At 45.3% G+C, this 24,293-nt stretch overlaps 1 protein-coding gene across 1 annotated transcript in view; it reads left to right on the top strand.

The window, feature by feature from the left end:
* The first annotated feature begins 11,163 nt into the window (after nt 1-11,163).
* Bace2 (beta-secretase 2) overlaps nt 11,164-24,293 on the top strand; it is an 81,040-nt gene continuing 67,910 nt past the window's right edge. The window contains exon 1 of the mRNA XM_038345661.1: nt 11,164-11,513. Within this exon, the coding sequence (XP_038201589.1) occupies nt 11,214-11,513 (300 nt within the window). The 5' untranslated portion in view covers nt 11,164-11,213. The remainder of the gene's footprint in view (nt 11,514-24,293) is intronic.

Raw genomic sequence — 24,293 nt, 5'->3', positions numbered from 1 at the left:
TCAGTCTCTATCTGAGGATTCGTGGAGGCAGGATCACCTATTTTTGGTTTGAGGTAGAGAGAAAAACCAGTAGCTGGCTGCTTTGCTTTTCTGATCTTCAGGTTAAACCCCATTATCTGTCTCTGGGTTTTTATTATTAGTACTATATTTGGCACCCTGTGTGGGGCCAATTATTGATTGGAAATGTGATGAAGGCCTCAGAATTTCATAAAAAAATCATATCAATAGCAAAGACTTAAAAAAAAGACTCTTCCATCATGTGGAAACAAGCCAAGGAAATTATAAGGAAAAGTCCTTCTTGTTCTTTATACAATCAAACACCACTACCTGCAAGAAGTAACCCAAAGGATACTCAAAGGAATGAAATCTGGCAGATGGATGTGTTCCATTTTGTAGAATTTAGAAAACAAGATGTGTACACCACACCATTGATACCTATTCAGAGCAACTACTTTGAGTTCAGAAAAGACTGATTCAGTAACCACACATTTGCTAGAAGCTATGACCATCACGGATATACCTGTACAAATAAAGGCAGAAAATGTTCCAGCATATGTCTCTAAGAAAATAAAACAGTTTTTTTTTGCTTATTATAATATAAAGTATATTACAGGTATACCGCACAGGGCCGGCAGTTATAGAAAGATCAAAAATCGAACTCTAAAGGATATGTTACATAAACAGAAAAGGCTGGTAAATGCCCCAGAAATAGATTGCAATATGCTTTATTAACTTTGTATTTTCTCAATGCTAATGAGAAAGGTGTGGAGAGACATTGGATGGTAGGAAAAAGATATGGAATTAAATCACTTGATAAACTTTAAAGATATACTGACCTCAAAATGGAAACCAGGGTAAGTATACATTAGGAAAGGCATTTTTATTTTGTTTTCATAAGAGAAGAAAAGCTGTGGATACAATGAAAATAGATAAAGATTTTATTTTAACAAGAGGCACCTCTTAATTAGAAGAGATGATCGTGATCATTTAATCTAAACTAACCTATAAAACTAACTAATGTTTTTTCATTTAATCAGATATAACTTGCCAAAAGAGAACCTTCTCGAAGTTAGAAGGGAAGGGATTTGATTCAGTCTTTTCAGGAGAATGAAGATATCCAGCTAACGAATCTGACGACCACTGGACAAATGAGATATCTAAAGAAAAAGGACAAACCATCCAGAAAAAAAAGTCTCAAGAAAAGGAGTAAATTGGCCTACTGATAAATTACATTTTCAACAGGATAAAGTTCATAAATCCTCCCAAATGTTTGTTTCTGATGTTCTCTACAGACATATAATACAAATGGTCTTTTTATAGTCCTAGTCCAATTAAAGATTAAAGCTGGCTTTGGAGTTGGAGTGTGGCTCTCTCCTTCTCTAAATCCAAGTATGCTTATTAAAGTAAAATTCAAAATCTCTTTCTCATCTCAGAAGAATCACCTGATATGGGACAGAAGAAAACAAATATTTAAGGACTCTTTATTGACACTGATCTCATAATCCTTTGGCTTTATATTGACTCTTTAATAGCTTTCCCTAAGGTATAAGATTTATAAGATTAATATATATGCAGTATGCACATATATATATTAAACTTTTCACCATGATATTAATGGTCATATAGAGTTCTAACTAATTCTAGAAAAAGGTTTTATCTACCTTCCTGTACATGATTTCAGGTTTGAGTTTCTATAAATTTTCTGCAGTGAACCACAAGCACGCCTAACAGAGACCTTTGAAATCTCCAAAAGGAGGATGGGGCTCCACAACATCAATTCCTCCAGGACTATGACAACACCACTAAACTGAAAAATACCACCTAAAGATCAGATTTGGACTACAAACTGCTCAGAACAATTTTGAGGTGGCTAGCTGAGATGATCCAGCGTAACAGACTACTCTAGGCAGCCATTTTCCCATCACACAGAGTCTGGACAACAAATGATACAACTACCTCTCCCAGGACTTAACACACATTGTTCATTTCAGGATCCCCCCTAAAGATGCCATTGCCCCCAGAGAACAGGAAGTACTTTTAAGAGTATGATGCCCACATTCCCAAGAAGTGGGGCTGGTGGGTTTTGGTCATTCAATGAGTTATGAATATTTGTCATCATTTAGGGGAGTTGGTTACAAGTTGTTATTGGTTATGGTCAGGAGGAAATTTGAACAAAGGAGATTAGATACAGAGTTCTTGTTTTGAAAAGGAAAAGGGGGGCTATAGGTATGATAGGGTAAAAAGGGTAGATTATTGAACCTACTGTGAATAGAAAAAAGGGAGGATTTAGATATGATAAGATAAAAGCAACTACTAGTTTTAAATATTTTCCATTGGATTGGATTTTTATATATTATATACAGATTTTGTATATTTATACAAATTTGAAATTCATTTTTAGAGCATACTGTACATATATTTCTATTCTTGTTCAAGGTATTGTACCTATACAACTCATTTAACAATGTAATGAAAATTTCTAGTCCTTGAAAATTATTATTACTAACTGTTTAGGATAATAAGGAAATGAAGGTTAATAGCTAATCACATATTATAATCAAATTTGTGGTCACATTAGGTATGTTTTCAAGATCAAACAAAGATATATTTTACATAGACAGATCATCTTCAAACACTTCAGAGATGTACAGAATATGTCATTTAAAATGTTTTAATAACATAGGTTCTTTTTTATGATACATGTCTGCTCCTGGCTGCACCAATCTGCATCAGAGGAAATAATGGACATTGAAGAAACTCCACATGGAGTTTACTTTCTTTGTGGCAAAAGTAAGCCACTGGGCAAGAAAATGCCCTTGCTTTGACTGCTGATGGTATGCTGTCTTAACTGGACAAGAAGGACACAAAAGAAAGTGACTGCCAAACATTGTCAAGACAAGGCAGGACAGCCCTTCAGAAAATTCTGCCTCAGAGAAAAGTCTGTCATATATACTAGGCCTGTAGTCCAAAGATGGATGACCCAATACTGCAGAGGAACTTTGTGTGACTGTCCAGGAAGCCAGCTGTTTCTACCATTTCTCAAACTTTTTTGGAAATCACTTGAACACATTCACTGATTACTCAGTTAATATTATTTTCTTCTTGGGTCTCTGAGGTAGCTGAAGACTAGATCATTACAGTTATAGTTTTCTTTGTTTACCAAGCATAGAAAGCAAGTTAGAATAGAAAGTAAATTAGGTACAAGACTTTGAACTCACCAAAGATATTGAGTATTTTCTCCTAATTTGTTAAATGCAAATGGACTAGACATTGTTGATGTAATATTTCATGTTTATATTGTATATGGTTATTGTACTTATTGTATATAGTTTTTCTATTATTGGTTATAGTCTTTTTATGTTAGACAAAATAAGGGGAAATATAGTGATATATTATTTGTGTTTTATTAAGTAAAAATTGCCTGAAGATCAGGGAAAGGCAGCCATACTTGTCAGCCATACAGGCCAGGCCGTGATGGCACACACCTTTAATCCCAGCAGCCACACTAGATAGCCACAGAGGCTGGACAGTGGTGGTGCAGGCCTTAAATCCCAGCATTAGGGAGCAATATAAGACAGGAGGAGACAAGTCTCAAACACAGTCTCAGCCTGAGGATCCATGGAGGCAGGATGGTCCATTTTCAGTCTGAGGTAGAGGGAAGAGCCAGTGACTGGCTGCTTTGCGTTTCTGATCTTCAGGTTGAACCCCAATGTCTGTCTCTGGGTTTCTATTATTCATGCTTCATACCATCTCAATGTGTAGGTGTCTCTACTTGATAAGACTCCTTCAGACACACACACGCATTCACATACACATCAAACCATTATTATAGTTGAAATCATTAATAACAATATCATACTATATTCCTCCCAGTGTTTAAATTTCCGTGTCATAGTTAACTGCCATTTTGTTCCAATGATGTTTTAAATAATGTCCACACATTGCAATTGATTGACAGAGCATGAGAACGGGTTAATTGATAGCAAGGGATAGCAAATCTTCATTGAAATGGATTAGCAAACAGAAAATACTTGAGGCTTTCTGGGCTGCCTGGTCTCTGATGCAAGTACTTAAGCAAACAAGTATGGGTGTGTGTCCTTGACTTTACTTAAGGATAACAGGTCAGATTCAGGCCTCAGGAGGTCACCTGCCAACTTCCAGCAAATGGGTTTGGTCACATTCAGGCTTTCTTCTTTGGGCAAGAATAAGCCACGTGTAATATTGCATAAGTTCAGTTTTGCACTCTCTCTCTCTTTCTCTCCATATATATGTGTGTATATGAATATATGAATTATTTATGTGTGTAATATATATTATGAATATATCATTCATATATACATATGGAATTCATAGGAGGTGTTCTAACTTCATGTTCGATGCTATAATAAAATAGCCTGACAAGAAACCACTGTTAAAGGCTGTGTTCTGCTCTCACAAAGGACCTTACTTCAGTTCCTAGCACCCAGACTCCCAACTCAAGCTCCAACACCTTCTTCTGGCCTCTTCAAGCACATCACTCACATGCACACACACATCCTACACACACATATATATATACTTTTAATATATATAATAAAAAGTTTGAAAAGGAACTTTCCAAGTTAAAGTCCATGATCATAGGAGGCAGAGCAAGAACTTAATACAGCTATGCACAACACATCTGTAATGAGAATCAGAAAGAAATAAACACAGGCATGCCCACTTGTTCACAGCACCCTAAGTAACGATGCCACCTACAGTGGGCTGTGTCTTCTCACATCAGTCAACTTAGATAAATCCACAGACACTCCCACAGGCCAACACAATGTAGACAATCTCGCATTGAGATTCTCTTCCCAGGTGACTCTAGGTTCTGTCATGGTGACAATTAAAGTTAGACATCACAGGGGCATACAAATGGCAATATTCTAATTATATCCTCCATTCCTCATGTCTGATGGGCAATATGTGCCCATAAAGAGAAGCATGCCATCATCAATTATTTGTCCGTGAGGAGGCATAGCTTATACAGGAGTCAAGAAAACAAATGTTTGATTCTTGTCTTTTCTCTGCCAGCTTTTAAATGTAATGAGTTGGGTTCCTTAGCATTCTCCAAAGCTAATCAATGTACCTTTAAAAAGAACATTCCGAGCAAACAGATTTTAGCATAATTGAAGTGTTTGGAGCAACTGCAGTCACTGTTTCTCATGACATTTAAATGTCCCGGCTTCACCCTGCTTGGGATGGGACTTGAGAACTCTCTGATAGCAACCCTGCCTTCCGCTGTGACAGAGTGTTCTAGGTAGGCTCGCTCACTTTATGAAGTTAGTCTTTTCTCTAGTATCTTCTGGAGAAAGTGGTGTTTGAACAACTTAATCTGAGTAGCAGGAGCTTTTAGTTTCTGGAAACTCCCCGTGGACACCCTAAAAGAGGTTTTGTTGTTTGGTTTCTGCTTTTTCAGAATAGAGGACCCTAGGACTATACGCTGGAATTTAGAATCATTCTAGTACTTTACTTAACAGTTGCATGTCATCTCATTTCTTCTAGGGTCAAATCCCACTTTCAGCCATTTATTCTGACAGTCTGCGTAACCCACCCCCTCCCCCGCTGTCCCAAACCACGTGAATGGAATGGTTTGGTGAAGAGTTGAAGGCAAGATCACCTGGGTGATTCTGATAAACACAAAGTCACAAGGAGTGCGCAGTCACCGGTGTGGGGTGCTGCCCAGAACTGACTTGTGAAAATACAGGCTGAGAACTATCTAGGGCAACCCACAGATTTTTGGGGGGCTATGGAGGGTCTTGTAAGTTGAAGAGTGAAGAAAGGTAAAGTTAAGATAAAAACAGAGGTGCAGCTGGAATTTTCTTTGGGTGACCAGCTAACTCCCAAATAAAGACATGGATACTTAGTAATCATGAATACTCAGCCTTAGTTTAGGCTTGTCTCGCTAGATCTTAATTTAACATGTTTTTATTCATCTAGGTTTTGCCTCAGGGCTTTTTACCTTTCTTTCATTCTATATGTCCCATTTTCCTGCTTCCTCTGTGGCTGTTTGCCTGGCCCTTGGTGTCTCCCTGGTTTCTTTTTCTTTCTTCCTTCCCCCAGCCTGAATTCCTTCCCCTCCTTATTCTCCCTGCCCAGAAATACTGCTTCTACCTCCTCTCTCACTATTGGCTATTCATACTTTTATTAGGTAAAATAGCAACATATCTTTACACAATTAAACAAATGTAACACATCTTTACATAGTTAAACAAATATTATGCAACATATAGAGACAGGGAGACACTCATTTGGTAAAGAGCTTACCTTGTAAGCAAGTCCTGAGTTCTATCCCCAGCACCCACTTAAAAAGCTGGATATAGCAGCCCATGGAGACAGGAAAATTCTTGAGAGTTACTGGCCATCCAGTCTAGTCTGATTAACAAGTTCTAAGTGAGGGACTGTCTCAAAAAATATCAGGTGGAGAAAAATTTTAAAAGATGCAAGCATTTGATGGGGAAGCTCAACCAATCACATCTTGTTAGGGTTCTGCCGCCTGGAGCCCAGGTAGAAAAACTGGGAGAGGTAGGTGCGTGCTCTCTCTACGCTGTGCTCCCTGGACCATTTCGGATTTCGGACCTCCCACTCTGCTGGCGTGAGTACCTCCTTTTTCAATTATTAAAAATATAACTGTTGTTCTTGAGCTGGTCTGGTTATTTATTGTACTGACCAAATACATCAACAAGCATTGGCCTTTGCCCCCCCCACACACACACATGTGCAAACATGCACCAAGAACTGTGACTTAAAGAGAAGGAGACAGAGTAAGATCGAGAAATGCTTAAACAAGAGGAAGTTTTAGCTTGTTTACACATGGGTGGGGGGATCCAGGTGGCAGGAACAGAGCGGGACTCCAGAAGAAGGCAGAGATGCAGGCTTGCCCTGGACTGCAGGTGACTGGACCCATTTGCAGCCTTCTGGAGGCCCTGTGGTAGAGAAGAAAGGTGCCCCCTTGGTCCAGGTAGCAGATCCAAAATGTCCAGGTCCTGTTTAACGTTTCCCTCCAGCTGGGGACAAAGTATGTGATATAAAAGGCCAATGATGTTGTGTTATGTTGACGATGAAACAAGTCTCAGTAGATGATGGTTGGTCTCAAAACTGTGGGCTCTTTAGTCAAAGCTGTTTCAGGAAAGCACTAAAAAATACTTTGCCCTTTACAGACTGAGTCTCCCAGGAGCTTCAGGACATGTAAGCTGCAGCAGACTAAATGCAGACACACTGGGGGAAGACCTGGCTGTGTTCTATTTATTCAGATATTAAAAGAAATTTCACAAGTGCAAAATAATGTCACCCCTTGCAGTAAGTTTTTTTTTTCTCCACAGATGAGAAAGTCTTCATTAAAATGTTGAATTGGGGCCAGGGAGACAGGGCAGTGGTCAAAACGCTTGCTACACACATGACACATGTGAAGACCATATCTTGGATCTCTAGAACCCAAGTAAATAGAGGGTGTGCATGGCAGCCTGCCTGTCATTCTAGCCTTTTGAGGTAGAGGGATGGCATCTCCAGAGCATACTGGCTAGCAGGACTCTGGGCTTGACAGAGCTACCTCAATGAATAAGGTAGATAGTGATCAACAGAGAATGTTCCCAACATTAACCTGGGACTTCCACATGGATGTGCACACAGATGCGTGCACACTCATCACAAACGCCCATACATGCAAACATGCATACGCATTACACACTAAAAAATAGAGTATGTTGGTTATTTGTTATTATTTTATTTATTCTGTATGTGTATAGGTAAATTCATGGGGCATATGCATGCACATATGTACTTGTGGAGGACAGAGGTCAACCTTGGGTAACGATAATCAGAAGTTATTTTAGTTACTGTTCTATAGCTGTGAAGAGACACCATGACCAAGGCAACTTGTAAAAGAAAGCATTTTAATTAGGGGCTTGCCTACAATTTCAGAGGGTTAGACCGTGATTATCAAGGCAGGAAGTGTGGCAGCAGGCATGCATGGCTTGGAAGCAATAGCTGAGAGCTTACATCTGATCCACAGGCAGCAGGCACTGTGGGGGAGGGGCTGGAGTGAGCTTTTGAAACCACAAAGCCCAACCCTTGTAGAATATTATTTTAAGGTGTGTTACATTTATTTATGCTCCGGAACATTTGTTTAACGATGTAAAGATGTGTTGCTTTTGTTTATGCTGCATTTGTTTAAGTCTATGAAGCTGTGATTCATTGCCTGTCTAAAACCCCATGATGGTCAGCTGAAGCACTGAATGGCCAATAGTGAGACAGGAGAAAGGACAGGCGAGGGTGGGGGTAGAGAGAATAAATAGGAGACGTCTGAGGAAGGAGAAAAGAAGGAGCAAGGAGAAGGGGACAGCCAACCAGCTACACAACCAGCAATGGAGTAAGAGGCAAAAGGTAGATGGGATAATTTAAGAAAAGCTAGCAAGAAACAAGTCAAGCTAAATCTGGGCATTTAAAAGTAATAATATTACATGTGTGATTTATTTGGGAGCCGGGTGGCAGCCCCCCAAAAGAATAATAAGAGTAAAAAACAAACAACTACAACCCCCAGTGACACAGCCTCATCCAACAAGGCCACACCTAATCCTTACCAAACATCTTCAACAGCTTGGAACCAAGCATTCAGACACAGGAGCCCACGGGGGCCGTTCCCAGTCAAACCAGCACAGGCACTGTCCACTGACAGGGCTCTCACTGGAACCTGGAGCTTGCCAATTAGACTAGACTGGCTGCCCAGTGAGCCCTAGGTATTTACCTGTCTCTGCCTCCCTGATGCCAGGATTACAGGGAAGTGCCACCAGGTCTGACTTTTTAAGTGGATGCTTGGGATTAAATTCAAGCATTTTACCAATTTGGAGCAGGTGGGTTGTAACTTTAATTGCTAATGTTCTTATTTTTAATTTGCAGTTTGATAAATAGAGATCAGCCTACAGAGGACCCCCCCCCCCCCAATCATTTGTAGCAGGGTAACTGGATCCTTAGACCAGATGATGGAGAACTTCTAACATGAAAGGATCTCAGAATGGACAGGGCCAGCGATCTCGTGGAGGTGTCAGTGAGACAGCCCCTCCCAAGGGCATGCTATGCATTTAGGACTCACCCCTTCCTGCCTGGCATTGCTCCTGAGCCCTGTGGGAAGAAGGCTTTTACCTGGAAGTGCTTCAAGGTTGAAGAGTTAATGGGAAGGAAAGCGAAGGGCACCTCATGAGGGGGCAGCAAACCCACTTTCCAGACAACAGTTGGAGGTAGAGCTAGTGTCTGTCTAATCCAGTGGGCATCTCAGTGAGGATGGAGGACTGTAAGACCTCAGAATAAAGACAAGGTGTCCAGAGTGGCCACCTCAGTGCCTGGGGAGGCGGCGCTCCCACTCATTAAAGCTACATGTGCTTCTGGTCCTGTGTCTTTGTGCGGTTTGTATGTCTCCCCTTTACCAAGAAAAGCTTGGGGTATTCGTGGTACATGGAATAGTTTCAAATACAAACTTTAATTAAACTTGAGTTTTACAGATTTCCCTTGTGTGTTTATTAACTCTTGAGCAAATATCTTTATTATTGACCTTATAACTTATACATCACATAGCACATTCTGTGCACTTCCACAAGGCTGCTAACCTGAGAACTCTCTGGGTGGATTTCTGTTGTTGTTTGTTTGTGAACCCTTCAATACTGGACATCAGAGAGCACAATAATCATCTCTTTAAAATTGCCCTTCCCTTACAATCTTGGATTTGAGATGTGAATATATGAATGTAAGAACTCTCAATAACTATGCAGATTTGTGGGGAATAACAATTTAGGTCCTATCCTGGGATTCAATCAGGCCTTCTTTCACGGAGATTCCTTGGAGCTCAGATGCAATTCAGGGGAAATGCAGCTTATAACTAAAGTCATTTAGAAAGCAGTGTAGCTGACGATCTTAGACAGAAAGGTCCCTGGTACAGCAAGATGGGATTCTGACTAAAAAGGCAAGAATAAACACAGACACTAGAATAGAAGTATCTGGAAGTTCCAGTCAGGAAATAGGGAAGCTTGATTTCTATTCCTCACTGTTTGAAGATGGGTTTATTTTTGTTAAAACAAAACAAAACAAAAAATAAAAACAGCCAGCATAATTTGGCTAGAGGAGACACAAAGATTTCTTCTATTCCTTGTTTCAGCCAGAAATCGATGAATTTAGCTGGTGTAATTGTCCCCCTGCGTTCAGTACCTGAAATAAAATAGCTCTCCGAACACATTTCTGTGACTAAACAGGTATGTATTAGATAATCCACGGAGAGCTGGCGGGTGAATGAGAGAAGGGGAGGGCTGGATGGCAGCTGACTTCGCGGCCCTCATTTGGGGCCCTGGTAGTAAGCAATTTACTAACTAGGTGGACTGGATTCCCAGCAGACTGAGCTCAGCTCCTAGCAGGGTGGAATCTGCATTAAGGACTAGCGGAGGGAGGGGAACACCAGGCCCAAAGCCACCTACCCAGCTTGCTTGTGGCTTTGAGTTCAGGGGAGGCCAAGCAGGCTGGAGCAGCAGCAGCAACCAAGACCCTTTCTCAGAAATCCAAAGACCCCCACCCCTTTCCCCCGCCAACCTGCCTCCCTTAATCCCAGTGTTCCCAGACTCTATTCAAACTTCATCCTTTCTCAGGGGAGTTGGAAGGGAAGATCCTGAATGGGAGAAGCCCTGCGAGGCTGACAGCACCCCACCACCACCACCACGTGCTCTCGGCACGCAGAGAGGCGAGGTCTTTCTCAGTAACCTGCTCCGCGCTCTGACCCGTGTCTCGTCTGGGCATTTCAGCCTCTGCAGGGCCAGGCGACCCCCGCGTACCCCTCGAGCGCATGGCCAGGAAGCCAGTTAGCGCCTTCGCTGCGCCTTTAAGGGTTCCCGAAACTTTCCCGCAGCTTTCGGCTGAGCCTCGTCATATCCGTTAGCCACGGCCTCCCGGGCACGTTCCGAGGAAATTCTGCACTCCAGTTTCCCCGGGAAGAGGCGCGGCCCGAGCAACGTGCGCCCCGAGCCCATCCTTGACCTTGGCCACGGGAGGGGGGGGGGGATGGGCGTGCGGGGCGGCGGCCGCCAGAGGGGGCAGCGGCTGAGAACTTACTCAACTCGGCACCGCCCTCTCCTGCCTCCTCCCCGTCCGCCCCGCCCCGTCCCGCCCGGCCCCGCAGCCCCGCGTGTTCGCTGACTCGCCGAGCCCCCGCTGCGGGGATGGGCGCGCTGCTCCGAGCGCTCCTGCTCCCGCTGTTGGCGCAGTGGCTCTTGCGCGCAGCCCCCGCTCTGGCCCCGGCTCCCTTCACGCTACCCCTTCAGGTGGCCGCAGCCTCGAGCCACGGAGCCTCGGCTATTCCTGGGCTCGGGACTCCTGAGATACCCCGTGCAGATGGCCTGGCGCTAGCTCTGGAGCCAGCCGGGGCTGCCGCCAACTTCTTGGCTATGGTGGACAACCTGCAGGGGGACTCCGGCCGCGGCTACTACCTGGAGATGCTGATCGGGACCCCGCCGCAGAAGGTAGGACTTGGGGTCAGGGTCTTTTGAGAACTGTTTCCGCGTGGTTTAGTGTTGCCCCTAAAGTAGCAGCTTTCTCCTGAAAGAGGAAAGGGCTATGGGGAGCATGGCTTGGATAGGGAGCGGAGTCGCGCGCTAGGGACGCGCCTGGGAGCGCAGCCTCTGCCCCAGCACAGCTCAGGGGGTGTGAGCGAATGTTTCAGAACTTGGTGGCCCTCCCCCACCCCGTGGGCCTGGCAGCTGAAGAGACCTGTAACTCGCTTCCTCTCCAGAAGCGACACCTCCTTCCAGCAGGAGCGGTACCTCCTAGGTGGGTGGATGGAGGAGAGGGAGTCTTGGAAGAAGGTGCTGCTAGGTGGAGGGAAATCTCTGGAGTTGATAGCCTCCCTCCATGCTGTCTCATTGCTAAAGAGACTCTTGGCCGGCATCCAAGGTGCAGTACCCTTTAAAAGAGATTTCTCCATGAGCTTAGCTAAAAGATACCCGGTTCCGAACAGTTTCTTTGCCCCACTGAGCCGCCTGCCTTCCTCCGAGTTGGTTTGCTGGCTTCCTCTTAGTTGTCCGGTTGCCCAGCCTCTAGGCGCCGACCCCCCGCCAAGACGAGCACCCAGCGGGGTTGAAGAGTGTGAATGCCATTAGCTATGGGGGAACCATACCAAGCGCATAGCAAGGCGAAGGCAAAACAAAACGCAGTCCAAACAGCTTTCTTCTCCCGCTTGTTCCGACGATGTTCATTTAACACTGTATGGAGGAACACAGGCTCCGAAGCACCGAATCTGGCTAGGAAAAGAAAAAGCCTCCCAGAAGTGATCCGACCTTCTCTGATCTACCCACTCGAGTTTGAATTCTCTCATGAGTTGAATGCACCGTATGAGGATACTTTATTTTTATTTTTAACATTGTCGTTGGGGTTTTTCATGCTGATGTGATTGCCCCAAAATAGAACATGCTCATGACTTTTGTATAATTCTAATTAAATTATTCAAGACTTTAAGAAGACACACTCCATGCTAATTTGTTTGGTTATAAAAGAAAAACTTAGGAGTGCATTATTCTGCTCAAAATTTTGGCTGTGGTTGCTGTGCAGGATCTTTGTGTGTCCAGCCCAGGAGTGGCTGCAGGGCAGACTGAGGTGGCCCTGTGTCAGCTGAGGAAGCTTAGGGGCCCCTGAACAGTCGGACCAGCACGTGAGCATCCTGTGAACTGCCTTTAACAGGACCGCACAGTACTGGGTGGGAATGGGCCTCTTCTGTGCAATACAAAAACCTTCCATACACAGGTCCAGACTGTTTCCCCATTTGGGAAACTTCTGCCTTGAAAGATGAAAATTCTTGTTGGCTTTAGGGCAGAAAGGAACACTTTCTGTTGAACTGAAGCAGGCTCTGGCAGTTCCAGGGCTGAAGAAAGGAGAACCAGAAAAGGCTTTGAGGAGGGGAAGACACCTCACACAAAGCTCTCCTCAGCCATTGCTTGCCTTTGTTGATAATTCAATGACGTTTACTTTAAACTCAGTGATGAAGTTTAAGTAATTAAGTTAGCTGGGATGTAACAAGCGCCCAGGTTTGTATCAGCACTGCCAACGAAGTAGTTCCTCCAAGGTTGTTTATCAGTTAGACTATAGCAAGCTTTTAAAGAAGGCTGTTTTGTGACAAACACAAGTATCATTTAATTGTTTTGCATCATGGCACAATGAAGGGACACGCTACTACTTCACGGCAGAATCTGCATCTGATAATCCCACTGTAAACGCTAGGTGTTGGCGACCTGTTTTGCAGTCTGAACTGTCCTGTCTCTGGCACCAGCGGGGGTTTGTAGCTGGTTAGGGAAGGCAGTTGGGAGGTGTCTCCTGAGCCCCAGAGACAGACCCTGCTCGAGTAGTGGGCACAGGGTCATGCATGTCTTTTTTTTTTTTTTTTTTGAGTTCTCTAACGTTTCAAATAAAATTTCGTAGAGAAGCAGTAAATTACCAAAAGTTCTTCAGGTGTTAATATCTGTAGATAGCTTCATCCTCCAAGCATGGTGACCATCTTGACAGATGTGTTCTTTCTCATACCCATTCCTTATATCCTAACAGTCTTGTGGGAGGGTGCATATCGATGTTTGCATGAGTGTGTGGGTGGGTGGGGAGCTGGGGAAGCCATGAGCTTGGGTGTTATTCCTTAGGGGGCTGTTCACCTTGAGTTTTGAGATAGGCTCTCTTGGTGGGATTAAGCTGGCCTCCTATCTCTGATCCCTGTGCGGACATCGGATATCATAAACATTCACCTCAAGCCCCAGCTTTTGTGCTAGCATTACTGTATGCCTTGAGGGTGCCAGAGGTGAGGCTTGGAATCTTCAAATGACTTTAGGGCAATGGGGGAAGAAAGAGGGAGGATGGGAATGGAGCCCAGGTCATTAGACTGAAACAGCTAAGGTTTGAGCTACAGGCAGATTGTGCTCACTCCTGCACGTTTTCTGCCTGCTTTCCCTTGGTTTTTGGTACAAGGTGTCCTTCCTAGGCGGGACACACACCTTTAATCAGAGGCCTGGGGATCTCTGTGAGTTCAAGGCCAACCTGGTCTACAAGAGCCACTTCCAGGACAGGCTCCAAAACTACAGAGAAATCCTGTCTTGAAACAAAACAAAACAAAAACAAAAGAAAACAAACAAACAAACAAAAAACAACAGGCCTTTCCTTGGCAGTCGTCCCTGCCCCTGGGGTATCAGGTCTTTCCCACATACTGGTCACCTATCCTCCCTCTTAAGACCACACTTAAGGACTGTCTTAAAGGATGAGCTCTGTGAGAATGTTGCACAAGAGGCTCATAGGACCAAGATATGAACCAAAGCTAGCCGACTCCTGCAGTCCTGTGGGAAGGCCAGCCCTTGGGAGTGTGCTTACCCCTGCCCTGCATGCTCTCATACAAGAGCTGGGATCCATTGCCCTGCCCATCATGGTTGCGTGGACTCACAGGCTCAACAGCCTGGGAGAACCTCAGAGCCCTGTACTGGCAGGCAGGCCCACGTTGGCATGGAGATGAGAGTCAGGGTTGCACAGTGATACCATTGTGTGACTCCTATCTAACAGGAGAACCAGCATGCCCCTGGAACCATGCAATTTGGTCTTATTAATAATAATAAGGATGTTCAAAAGCGATTATAATTATAGCGGTCTCCATTATTAAAATATACAATCAATCCAGCCGAAGATCGCAAAGGTCTGCAACTGTGTGCTTTATGGTGACTTGAAAAGGGCTTTGGGGGCTCTCTGTTGGAAGGTTTTCTGTCATCGGCGTTGATATGAACGAAACAGCTAGCAAATTGTTTTCACATTTATGCTTTCAAATGTAAACATTTAACAAAGTACTTGGCACATGTGCTGGGTGCTGGGGTTGATCAAGTACAGAATGAGCTTCTCTATATAATTTAAGAGTTTTCTTATTCTTTTTGAGTAAGTCAGCTGGGTATCCCAGTCACATTAATCTCATAGTAAGTGAGGCTGGAAAAAGGAAGGCAGCCAGATGAGAGGAATCCAAGAAGGAGACAGTAAGACTCTAACTGTTAATGATGAAGAAAGAGAGGACCAGAACTCAACTAGTTGCCCCTCACATCTTCAGGTTAGATGTGGAGTCCCTGGGCAGTGGGAAAGTGACTCATCATAGGATGTAAAAGGCAGACAGAGCTCAAGGAGACATAGTAGCAGCACCTGATTTTATTTCTTGCATATCCAGTGCAGGGTGTCACGCTAAACATTTGTTTTGTGGGGTGTGGGAACAAACCCAAACTAGAAAAGTATCTCACCATCGAGTGCTGTCCCCTGCACCCACCCCCAATCCTCAGGCTCAACAATTTGCTCAGTTCACCTCGTTGGATCTTCATGCCTTCTCATGGACACTGTACAATCGTTTGGCTTAACTTTAAGGTTACTGGGAGTTGTGCTGAGTCAGTCACTCTGTGAGGGGGCGGGTCCGTTCATCCACCAGGCACTGTCGTGTAAGTCCCCCCCCCCCTCAGTTGTAGTGACTTTATAAAAAAGTCATCTTCCACTTTCTGAGTGGTTTGGTGTGGAGGACACCGAGGTTCTTTTGTGTCATAGATGACCAGGTCCAGGTGGTTCCCCTCTCTGAGCCCTCCATCCCCCATAGTTGATGTTGTTACCTCTGCATTAGTTCCTTCACTTCCCTAACAAACCTCCATGGCCTAGAAGCCAAAATTGAAATCTATTCCTTCATGGTTCTAGAGGCTTGAAGCCCAAAACTGGGGTGTCAGTGCCAGGAACATCCGACCTCTGCAGGCTCCAGGGAAGGATGCTACTTATGTCCTTCATGTGTAGCTGTATTAGTCCAGCCTCTGCCTCCATCTTTGCTGACTTTCTTCCTTCTGTGTGTGTCTGCACAGAGTACAGTCATTATAAAGACACCAGTCATTGGAATGCCTTACCTGATCTGTATCTGCAAAGACTCACGTGACTGACGAGGTTCTGGGCTTAGGTTTCCAACTCATACAGTCATGCTCCACATAACATTTTTCATCAGCACTGGACTGCAGAGACAGTGGTGGTCCCGTAAAACTGCATGGTCTTTGGTATTATAGCCATATCTATCTTGGTCACTTTTCCTGTTGCTGTGGCAGAAAACCAATAAAAGCAAACTGAAGAAGAAAGGGTTGATTCTGTCTCAGGGCTCAAGGGCAGTCCATCATGGCAGGAGAACCAAGGTAGTGGGTGCTCGAAGCAGCCGATCACATTGCTTCCACAACCAGAATGCAGCAAACAAGGGAATGCATGCTGCTGCTTAGCTCTCCCTCTCCATTTTATATAGTCCAGTACCCCATCCAGGGAATGGTGCCAGTTACAGTGGGCAGGTCTTTCCACCTCAGCTGGTACAATCAAGGCAATCCTCCACAGGTTTGCTCAGAGGCCTGTAACCCAGGTGATTCTAGACTCTGCCAAGCTGACAGTTCACGCTAACAATCATACCATCTATGTGTGTCTCATACTCTGTGATCTCTACACAATGACAAAATTATCCAATGTCATGTCTCAGAACACATCCCCATCCACAAATAGTGCCTGTGTCTACTCGGGAGCATGTAATTTTCTTTTCAAGTCCTTTCTACACTTACAATTTCATAGATCCCTCTTGTTAGTGTCAATAATTCCAAGTTGGAAGTTCTTAAATTCCTTAATATTGATGAGCAGATGGTGGTTTGGGATCTATTACTCAGGCCCCGTGGTTTGACAGTGAGCTGGAGAGGGTGCAGTGGGAGGAGGTTTCTGATGCTCCTCTGCCTTCTTGTGTTGTTCTCCTTAGAGAATGGTCATGTAAGTGTTTAGCACGTCTCTGGTCAGGTGCCTAATTCTAGAATGGCTGACATTTGTTCTGGTTGAAGCCACCAGCTTCTGCAAGGTCAGATCAGCAGTATTTAAACACTCTTTTTAAGTTTGCATTCTAAAGCCTTTATCAGGCACCAGCCACCCCTCAAGAATCTGGACGAGTTTAGCAAGGAGTCTGTCCAAGGACTTTCCTGACACACCCTGAGTATTTGCTTTGAGTCAGAGGTGGGTCAGCCTAACCTGTTGTTTGAGGTTAGCTGCCCGGTCTTCCTGTTTCCTTCAGGATGCTTGGAGTCCTCGATAACTAAACACCAGACGAAGAGTAAGATTAGCCGTTGCTATCTTTGTTTGCTTTCTGTTGCTAATAACAAAATACCACAGATTGGGTAGGTTATGGGGTTTAGTTTGGCTTGTATTTCTGGTCTTAAGTTGCAGGCCTGTGTCTGGGACTGTCTTCTTGTTGGCAGAGTCCCAGGGAGACGTCACATGGAGAGGGCTAACCAAATTGGCTTTTGGAGCTGACCTACTCTCAATGTACTTTTCCCCCTGCCATTCTCTTCTCACCCGAATGGATTCATACACTCACAACAACAGAGCCTAGATCAACTCCTAAATGGCATACCTCTCCTGTATCATAACAGAGAATACACGTGAGCATGGAGGTTGGAGATGACCCACCATGTTAAACCATCATCATTATTTTACATACTGGCTTAGCCCTGGGTGCTCTGATCTGATGAATTTCTCCATCTCTGTAGGGTCTGGTCACCTCCTGTGGGACTTATTTTCTTTAGCTTTCGGTTCCTGGGGCCAAGCCTTTGGCTTTAGGTGAAGAAGGGTCCACCCAGGCTTGGAACTGCTAATGCCTGCTGCCTCACCACACAGAGTCCAGCAGAAGCAGGGAGTCCCCGTGTATGCACGAGCAAGATGTTATTATAGGAGAGGCATGCGTGCGCCACAGGGCATCTGTGGAGGTCAGGACCACCTGTCAGAGTTACTTGTTTCCTTCTATAGTGTGGGTCCCAGGGATCAAACTCAAATCACCAGGCTTGAAAACACTGTTAGCTCCTGTTGAGCTATGTTCCCAGCCCAGTCTTTTTGACCCACGGTGGGATTTCTGCCCCTTTTTAGATCTTGCTGTCTGCATGGCTCTTCCTTCTAGTCCGCCTGTTCTGCTGTCAAGTCCTCACCAGCCAGTGGTTAAGTTGTGGATATCGGCAGAAAGCTTCTGTGAAGGGAAAAGGCCTCTCTGGGCTTTTCTGACTGCTGGTTGTGGGTGGAGTATGGGGAATGGTGAGTGTTGTGTACACTTCCCTGACCCTGTGAATCTATATATACGAGACACAGGTGAACTGAACATCACTCAGCTCCTCTTAGTTCATGCTTGACACTATTGCTACCCAACACAGTCATGTTTTAGAATTCCCTGAAGAAGAAAAAATGCCTGGTCATGCTGAAGTACCAGGCTTGGAATAAAAGCAGTGCTTCTGAGTTAATGACTGGCCATCCCACGCAGGACCCTGAGTGGATGTTGGAGTTTTATTACCTGGTACATTGTATACATATACTGGGAAACACACGATGTCAGTTCTGCTGTATTAGGAGGATGGAGAGGAGTGTCTGGGGTGGGAAATCAGGTGATGCCCCTGCATCAGCTCCATCATTCCAGGGAGCCATGACTGCAGTGGGGAAAAGCACCTCTTTCCATCTCAGGCTAGCTTGAGAATGTCGAGGAGCTAGGCATAGTCTCCTGGTCCCACTGCAAATCATTCCTGGTTCCACTTTAGACATGGGTTTGGCAATGGGAAGGTTCTGTGTGTCAGCCATGCACACGCCTGACAGAAGACAAATCCTTAAGACAGAAAGTTCTGGATGTGTTAGGACAGTCTGTGGCAACCCTAAAGCACCTGAGGTCCGACCTGGTTGACAGAGACTTGTAGCTAGATATAAAGCCACACCTTGCTGAGGGTGGACATAGCTTCTAGAAGTTTCTGAGGAATATTAGAACCTTTCCACCCTATTTGGTGCCAAAGAGTTTTTCCCATTGGAAGCCCCTCTGGGCAGAAAGTGTGTCTCTGAGGTATGGTATGCCTAACACTTTGAGTGCTGAGCCCAGATCTGTTGTTCTCTGGATCTTGGGTGTTGGGAGGAAGTTAATTAACTTGGCTGGGCCTTAGTTTCCCAACTTTTAAATTGGGGAATTTTACCCAGTGATCTGAGGTTTCATGGAAGTTTGGACCCTCCTCAGTTGGCCAGAACCTTTGATGAGTCATTTGGGGAGCTGCAGAAAGGCAGGATCTATTGTCCCAGTCAGCAGAGGCGGGAGCTGCTGCTGGCTCACAGGCTACATCAGGAATCACTGCTGACTGGAGTCTACTGGCTCACCAGAGCTGGCTACAGTGCAGAGTCCTGGGTCCATACTTCCCTAGTGAAATAATGCCACACCAGTCCTGAGATTCTGTCTTGTATTCCTCAGCCACGCTGGATTCTGTCCTTAGACTCTATCTGAAGGTCACTACTGAGGCTAGCACCTCTGCTCTCCTAGGCAGAGTGGCTGTTTCTCATTTTCCTAGACATGGCCTTGGGCATTTCCCCCTTTTTTGTTCATTTCAGGAATCCCTCTGCCTTAGGCAAATTGTGTTCCGGAAGCTTCCTTGTGTTGGAATAATTGGGAAGTCTGAAATGCAAGTCCTTTCAATGCGCTGCTCAGAGCCGTGCTGAAGGCAGGCTTTTGAAATGTCCGGTCTGCACAGAGCCTTTGCTGTAAATCCAGAAAGCTTGAGACTTCCGGTGTGCCATTAATAAGGCAAAGAGAAGAAGAAAAGGCTTTTCGGAACCCAGCCGATGTCTTTCCTGTGACTCCATGATGCCCGTGTCGACTTAAAGGAGCTCTGTCACCTACGGTCACTTTGCTGCCCGCCACGTGATTATGGTCCACACTCGTGCGTACTCAGGGAGCTGCACAGAGGCCGTGTAGATGGCATAAAACTAGCCAGCCTAGACTCTTATCGACCTACAACTATCAATAGACTGGGCTGGCCCATCAGTGATCCCTAGTTATCTGGCCTGTCTCTACCCCTCCAACTCTGGATTTATAACCACATCCCACCACGCCTGACCTTTTCACATGGGCTCTGGAGACTAAACGCTGGTCCATATGCTGCCTATGATGGGGTAACGGTCTGAGCCCCCCATTCTCTCAGTGCTAAAGCAGAAAGGGCGCAAGCTAACTGCTGGGCTTTGTTGTACTCTCCAGAGCTATCCTCCAAATTTTGTCACATAGGCAGAGTCCTTTATTTTTATTTTCCTTAAGATTCACTTTTAATTTTTCATATGTATATGTGTGTATCTACATGCATGTATGATCGTGTGAGTCCTGGAAAAGTCCAGAAGAGGGCATCAGGTCCCTTGGTCTCCTGATGTGAGTTCTGTGAACAGAACTCCATGTCGTGACCACTGAGCCATCTCTCCAGCCTCACGGTTTCCTTTATTTTATTATTTACTTTTTTTTTGAGACAGGGTTTCTCTGTGTAGCCCTGGCTGTCCTGGCACTCTCTGTTGACCAGGCTGCCTATGAACTCATAGAGATCTATCTGTCTCTGCTGTCTGGCTCACAGCTTCCTCTAGATGAGCTGTTCTGGGCTGGAGAATAGCTAGATGGATCACTGAGCCCTGTCACTCCTGGCTTTAGTGCCCACCTGTGTTAAACCCCACGGGAAAGGATAGGGAATCCAGCCCGACAAAGCAGCTGTCCCAAACATCTGTGTTCTAAACTATGGCCGTCCTCACTGATGGGCCAGCCTAGTCTACCAACTTCAAGTCAATGGGAGTCCATGCTGGTTAGTTTTCATCCCGTGACACAAGCTACTGTCATTTGGAAAGAGAGAACCTTAACTGGGAAAAATGGCTCCAAAAGATTGACCTGTGGAGCAAGTCTGTGTGGAATTTTCTCGATTAATGGTTGATGTGAGAAGTGCCACCCCTAGGCAGGTGGTTCTTGGTTCTGTGAGAAAGCAGGCTGAGCAAGCCATGAGGAGTAAACCAGTAAGCAGTGTTCCTCTATGGTCTCTGCTTCAGCTCTTGCCTCCTGGTTCCTGCCCAACTTTTCCCAATGATGGATTGTGATGGGGTGTTGTGTAAGTCAAACAAACCCTTTCCTCCACAAGTTGCTTCTGATCAATTAATTATTTATCACAGTACTAAAAAGAAAACTAATACAGAGATTGTCTCAAAAAAACATGACAACACCCGAGGAATAACACCCAGGGTTTTGTTCTGGCCTCTAAGTGTGTAAGACACACACACACACACACACACACACACACACACACACACTTACTCATCTGACATGTGACATGAGCCATGGGCGGACATGAGAGATGCCCCCTCAGCCCATCAGTGCCTCAGACAGGTGGAGGAGCTGTCCCTGCCCCTCACCAAATGCGACGCTCAGGAGAGTGGTCCCTACACGTTGCCTAGGCAATACAATAGTGCTGGTCCTGTTGTAGCTGTGGGAGAGCCAACCCTGAGGGCTTGGATGCAGAACTGGTCCCACCTCTATCTCATTGATACAAGAGGCGAATTAGTGGAGGCAGTGCTGGAGAGAGCTCACCCTGGTGGTGAGGACAGGGGAGAAGTAGTGAACAAACCAACCCTGCAGCTGCCCAGGCTCAGAACCAGGGTTATGACTTGGCCTGCCTGCCCCAACATCCACCCCATCTGTGATCTGCTGGACACATGAAGTGACCTGACCTGCTGGCCCAAAGCTGCGGGATCTCCACAACACAGGGCAACAACAGGATATCCAGGGGTCCTAGTGAGAACCCAGCATCAATAGTGTAGCAGAAATCAGAGGCCTCAAACCTGATCAATGACTCTTTGCAATGAACACTTGCAAGTAAAGATACATGAACAAAGGGGTTTACTGCGTGACTCATTGCGTCACACTGGAACTTCCATGAGGAGATTTTTTTAGCCCCCCCTTTTCCATTTTCCTCTTAAATTTTGTTTTATTGGGGGGGGGGTGCAGGGACAGAGGACAGATGCAAAGGAATAGGGAAATGAATGGGATCAAGATACATGATATAAAAATCACATAGAATAACTAAAACAAAAGTTAAAAAAGACATATACAAACACACCATACACACACGCACGCACACACACACACACATACACACACTCTTAGGGGAGCTAATCCACTATTAATACATGTCCGGGAAGACAGGGACGGTGCAGATAAAGCACGTGTTTCCTGTTCATTGGGAAAAGCAGCTGTGGCCAGATGTTCTGGGATCTGAGTGCAGCGTCAGCCGTGGGAGTAAGAGTTCCAGAAATCTGAGTTCTAGTGAGCACAAAAGAAAACAAAGATAGCAAGAAGCCTGACAGTGTGGATCTGCATCCCAGAGGAACCTGAACCCTTTTCTCCCATCCGAAGCCAGGGCTTCTGTCACGAGGGCAACATTTTCTTCTCCGTCTCCGTAGGAAATAGGAAGAGTTAGATAGGTCCATACAGGAGATTTTTGTTTTTTACGGGGTGAAAGCTGAAAGATCAGAGACGCAGAGAAGCCAGCCACTAGTTCTTTTTTGTTTGTTTGTTATTGTTTTTCAAGACAGGGTTTTCCCGTGAAGCTTTGGAGCCTATCCTAGAACTCACTCTGTAGACCAGGCTAGCCTTGAACTCACAGAGCTCTGCCTGCCTCTGCCTACCAAGTGCTGGAGTTAAGGCATTCTTACCTCTATGATATCCCTATAATCAATTATCTTGGTTGATTTTCTTCTGCTCAGGGAGTGTTGAGGATGTTGGAGATGAGCTAGTGTCACTGATACCTACTAGGTGAGGTCAGATGTTGGTCATCATCCTACAATACACAGGGTGGCCATCTCATACAGAAGAATCTGGCCCGAGAGCAAGACACTCTGCTTATGGTGTGGTTCAAGGGCTATCCTGGAGCAGATGCCCAGAGCAGTCAAGAGACATGTGTAGATTCAGGGGGATATGGCAGAAGGACTCCATGCCCGCCCTGTGACCACCATTGTTGCTGTCTTTAGTGTTTCTGGAATTGGGCTTATCACAGATGCAGGAAACCGCTAGGAAGGTTAAAAGTCACTTCTACCCAAACTAATAGGGGTCAGAGAGGGAAAGGGATATTGGGCTAGACTCAAGATGAGTGTTCTACTCTACTATATTTATTAAGCCCCTCCTGTGCACTAAGCCTATTCTAAGCCCTGGGATTGACAGTTAACTACACAGAGAAGGCCCTTGTTTTTACACACACAGCATTCGCCTTAGGAAGACAGATTGTAAAGAAAGCAAACAGTGTTTTTGAGAATGCTGTGCCAAGGTGCAGCCGGGGAGCCCATGTGGGGGAGAGAAGACTGCCAGCAAAGGCTCTGGGGAAGACACTGCTGAGCAGGTGCAGATGGAGCTGAACTGGTGTGCTGAGAGGAACATGCTGGAGAAGATGGGGTGAGTGTCCCAGGGTGAGCCTCCTCGTGTGTGTGTGTGTGTGTGTGTGTGTGTGTGTGTGTGTGTATGTGGGGAGAAGGGATTGCAAGTGTGTGTGTATACATATGTGTGTGCATGCCCACATGGACTCGGATGCCTGAGTGTGTGCCTTTGTGTATGTGCATATATGTACATGTATGTGTGCATGTTCACGTGTACTCATATGACTGAGTGTGTGCCTTTGTGTATGTGTGTATATGTACATATGTGTGTACATACCCACATGTGCATATGTGTGTATATGTATGTATGTGTGTGTGTGCTTGCATGTGTTCCCAGACCCTGCTTCCGCAGGAGATCCTCTTTCATCTCCTTTATAAACATGCTTTGGGGTTTGGTTTATAAAGAGAAAAAAATGCCTTACATTATATGGTATAATGCATACATTATACTGTACCACTTATGGTCATTGCGCATATGTGGGGACTAAGCTGTGGAGGGTATAGTTAAATATGGATGGCCTGGGTAGTTTCTGATTTACAAAGGAAAGTTAAACCCTGGGTACCAGGGAGGCAGTATGGTAGGGACCATTTATCCCATTATGTGTGTTATTTGGCAATCTCTTCATTGGGGGCCCTCAGGACAGGCTTGGAATGAGGGAATGAGTATGTCTGGTTTACTTAGGACGTGATCCCAGGAGATCCTGGGAAAGCTGTGTGTGCAGGAGACAGCACCAAGAGTGGATAGCTGGAGCCCATCTCCTGATGGGAGATATATTAGTTGTTTCTGTTGCTGTGATAGAACACCTTGGCCAATGCAGCTTATAGAAGGAAGGGTTTATTTAGGTTCACGGTTCATGAAAATAGGAGCGTATTGCCATCACTGTAGGGGGAGGCATGGCACCAGGCAGGCGTGTTGGCTGGAGCAGCAAGTGGAGAAAGCAGGAAGAGCAAACTGAGTGCTGAAATCTTTAAACTCTCAAAGCCCACCTTGGTTGACACATCTCTAAAAAGGCTCTACC

This window comes from Arvicola amphibius, chromosome 10 (assembly GCF_903992535.2).
Source record: "Arvicola amphibius chromosome 10, mArvAmp1.2, whole genome shotgun sequence".
NCBI classification, from domain to species: Eukaryota; Metazoa; Chordata; class Mammalia; order Rodentia; family Cricetidae; genus Arvicola; species Arvicola amphibius.
This window is presented reverse-complemented; position numbering and strand designations above follow the sequence as displayed.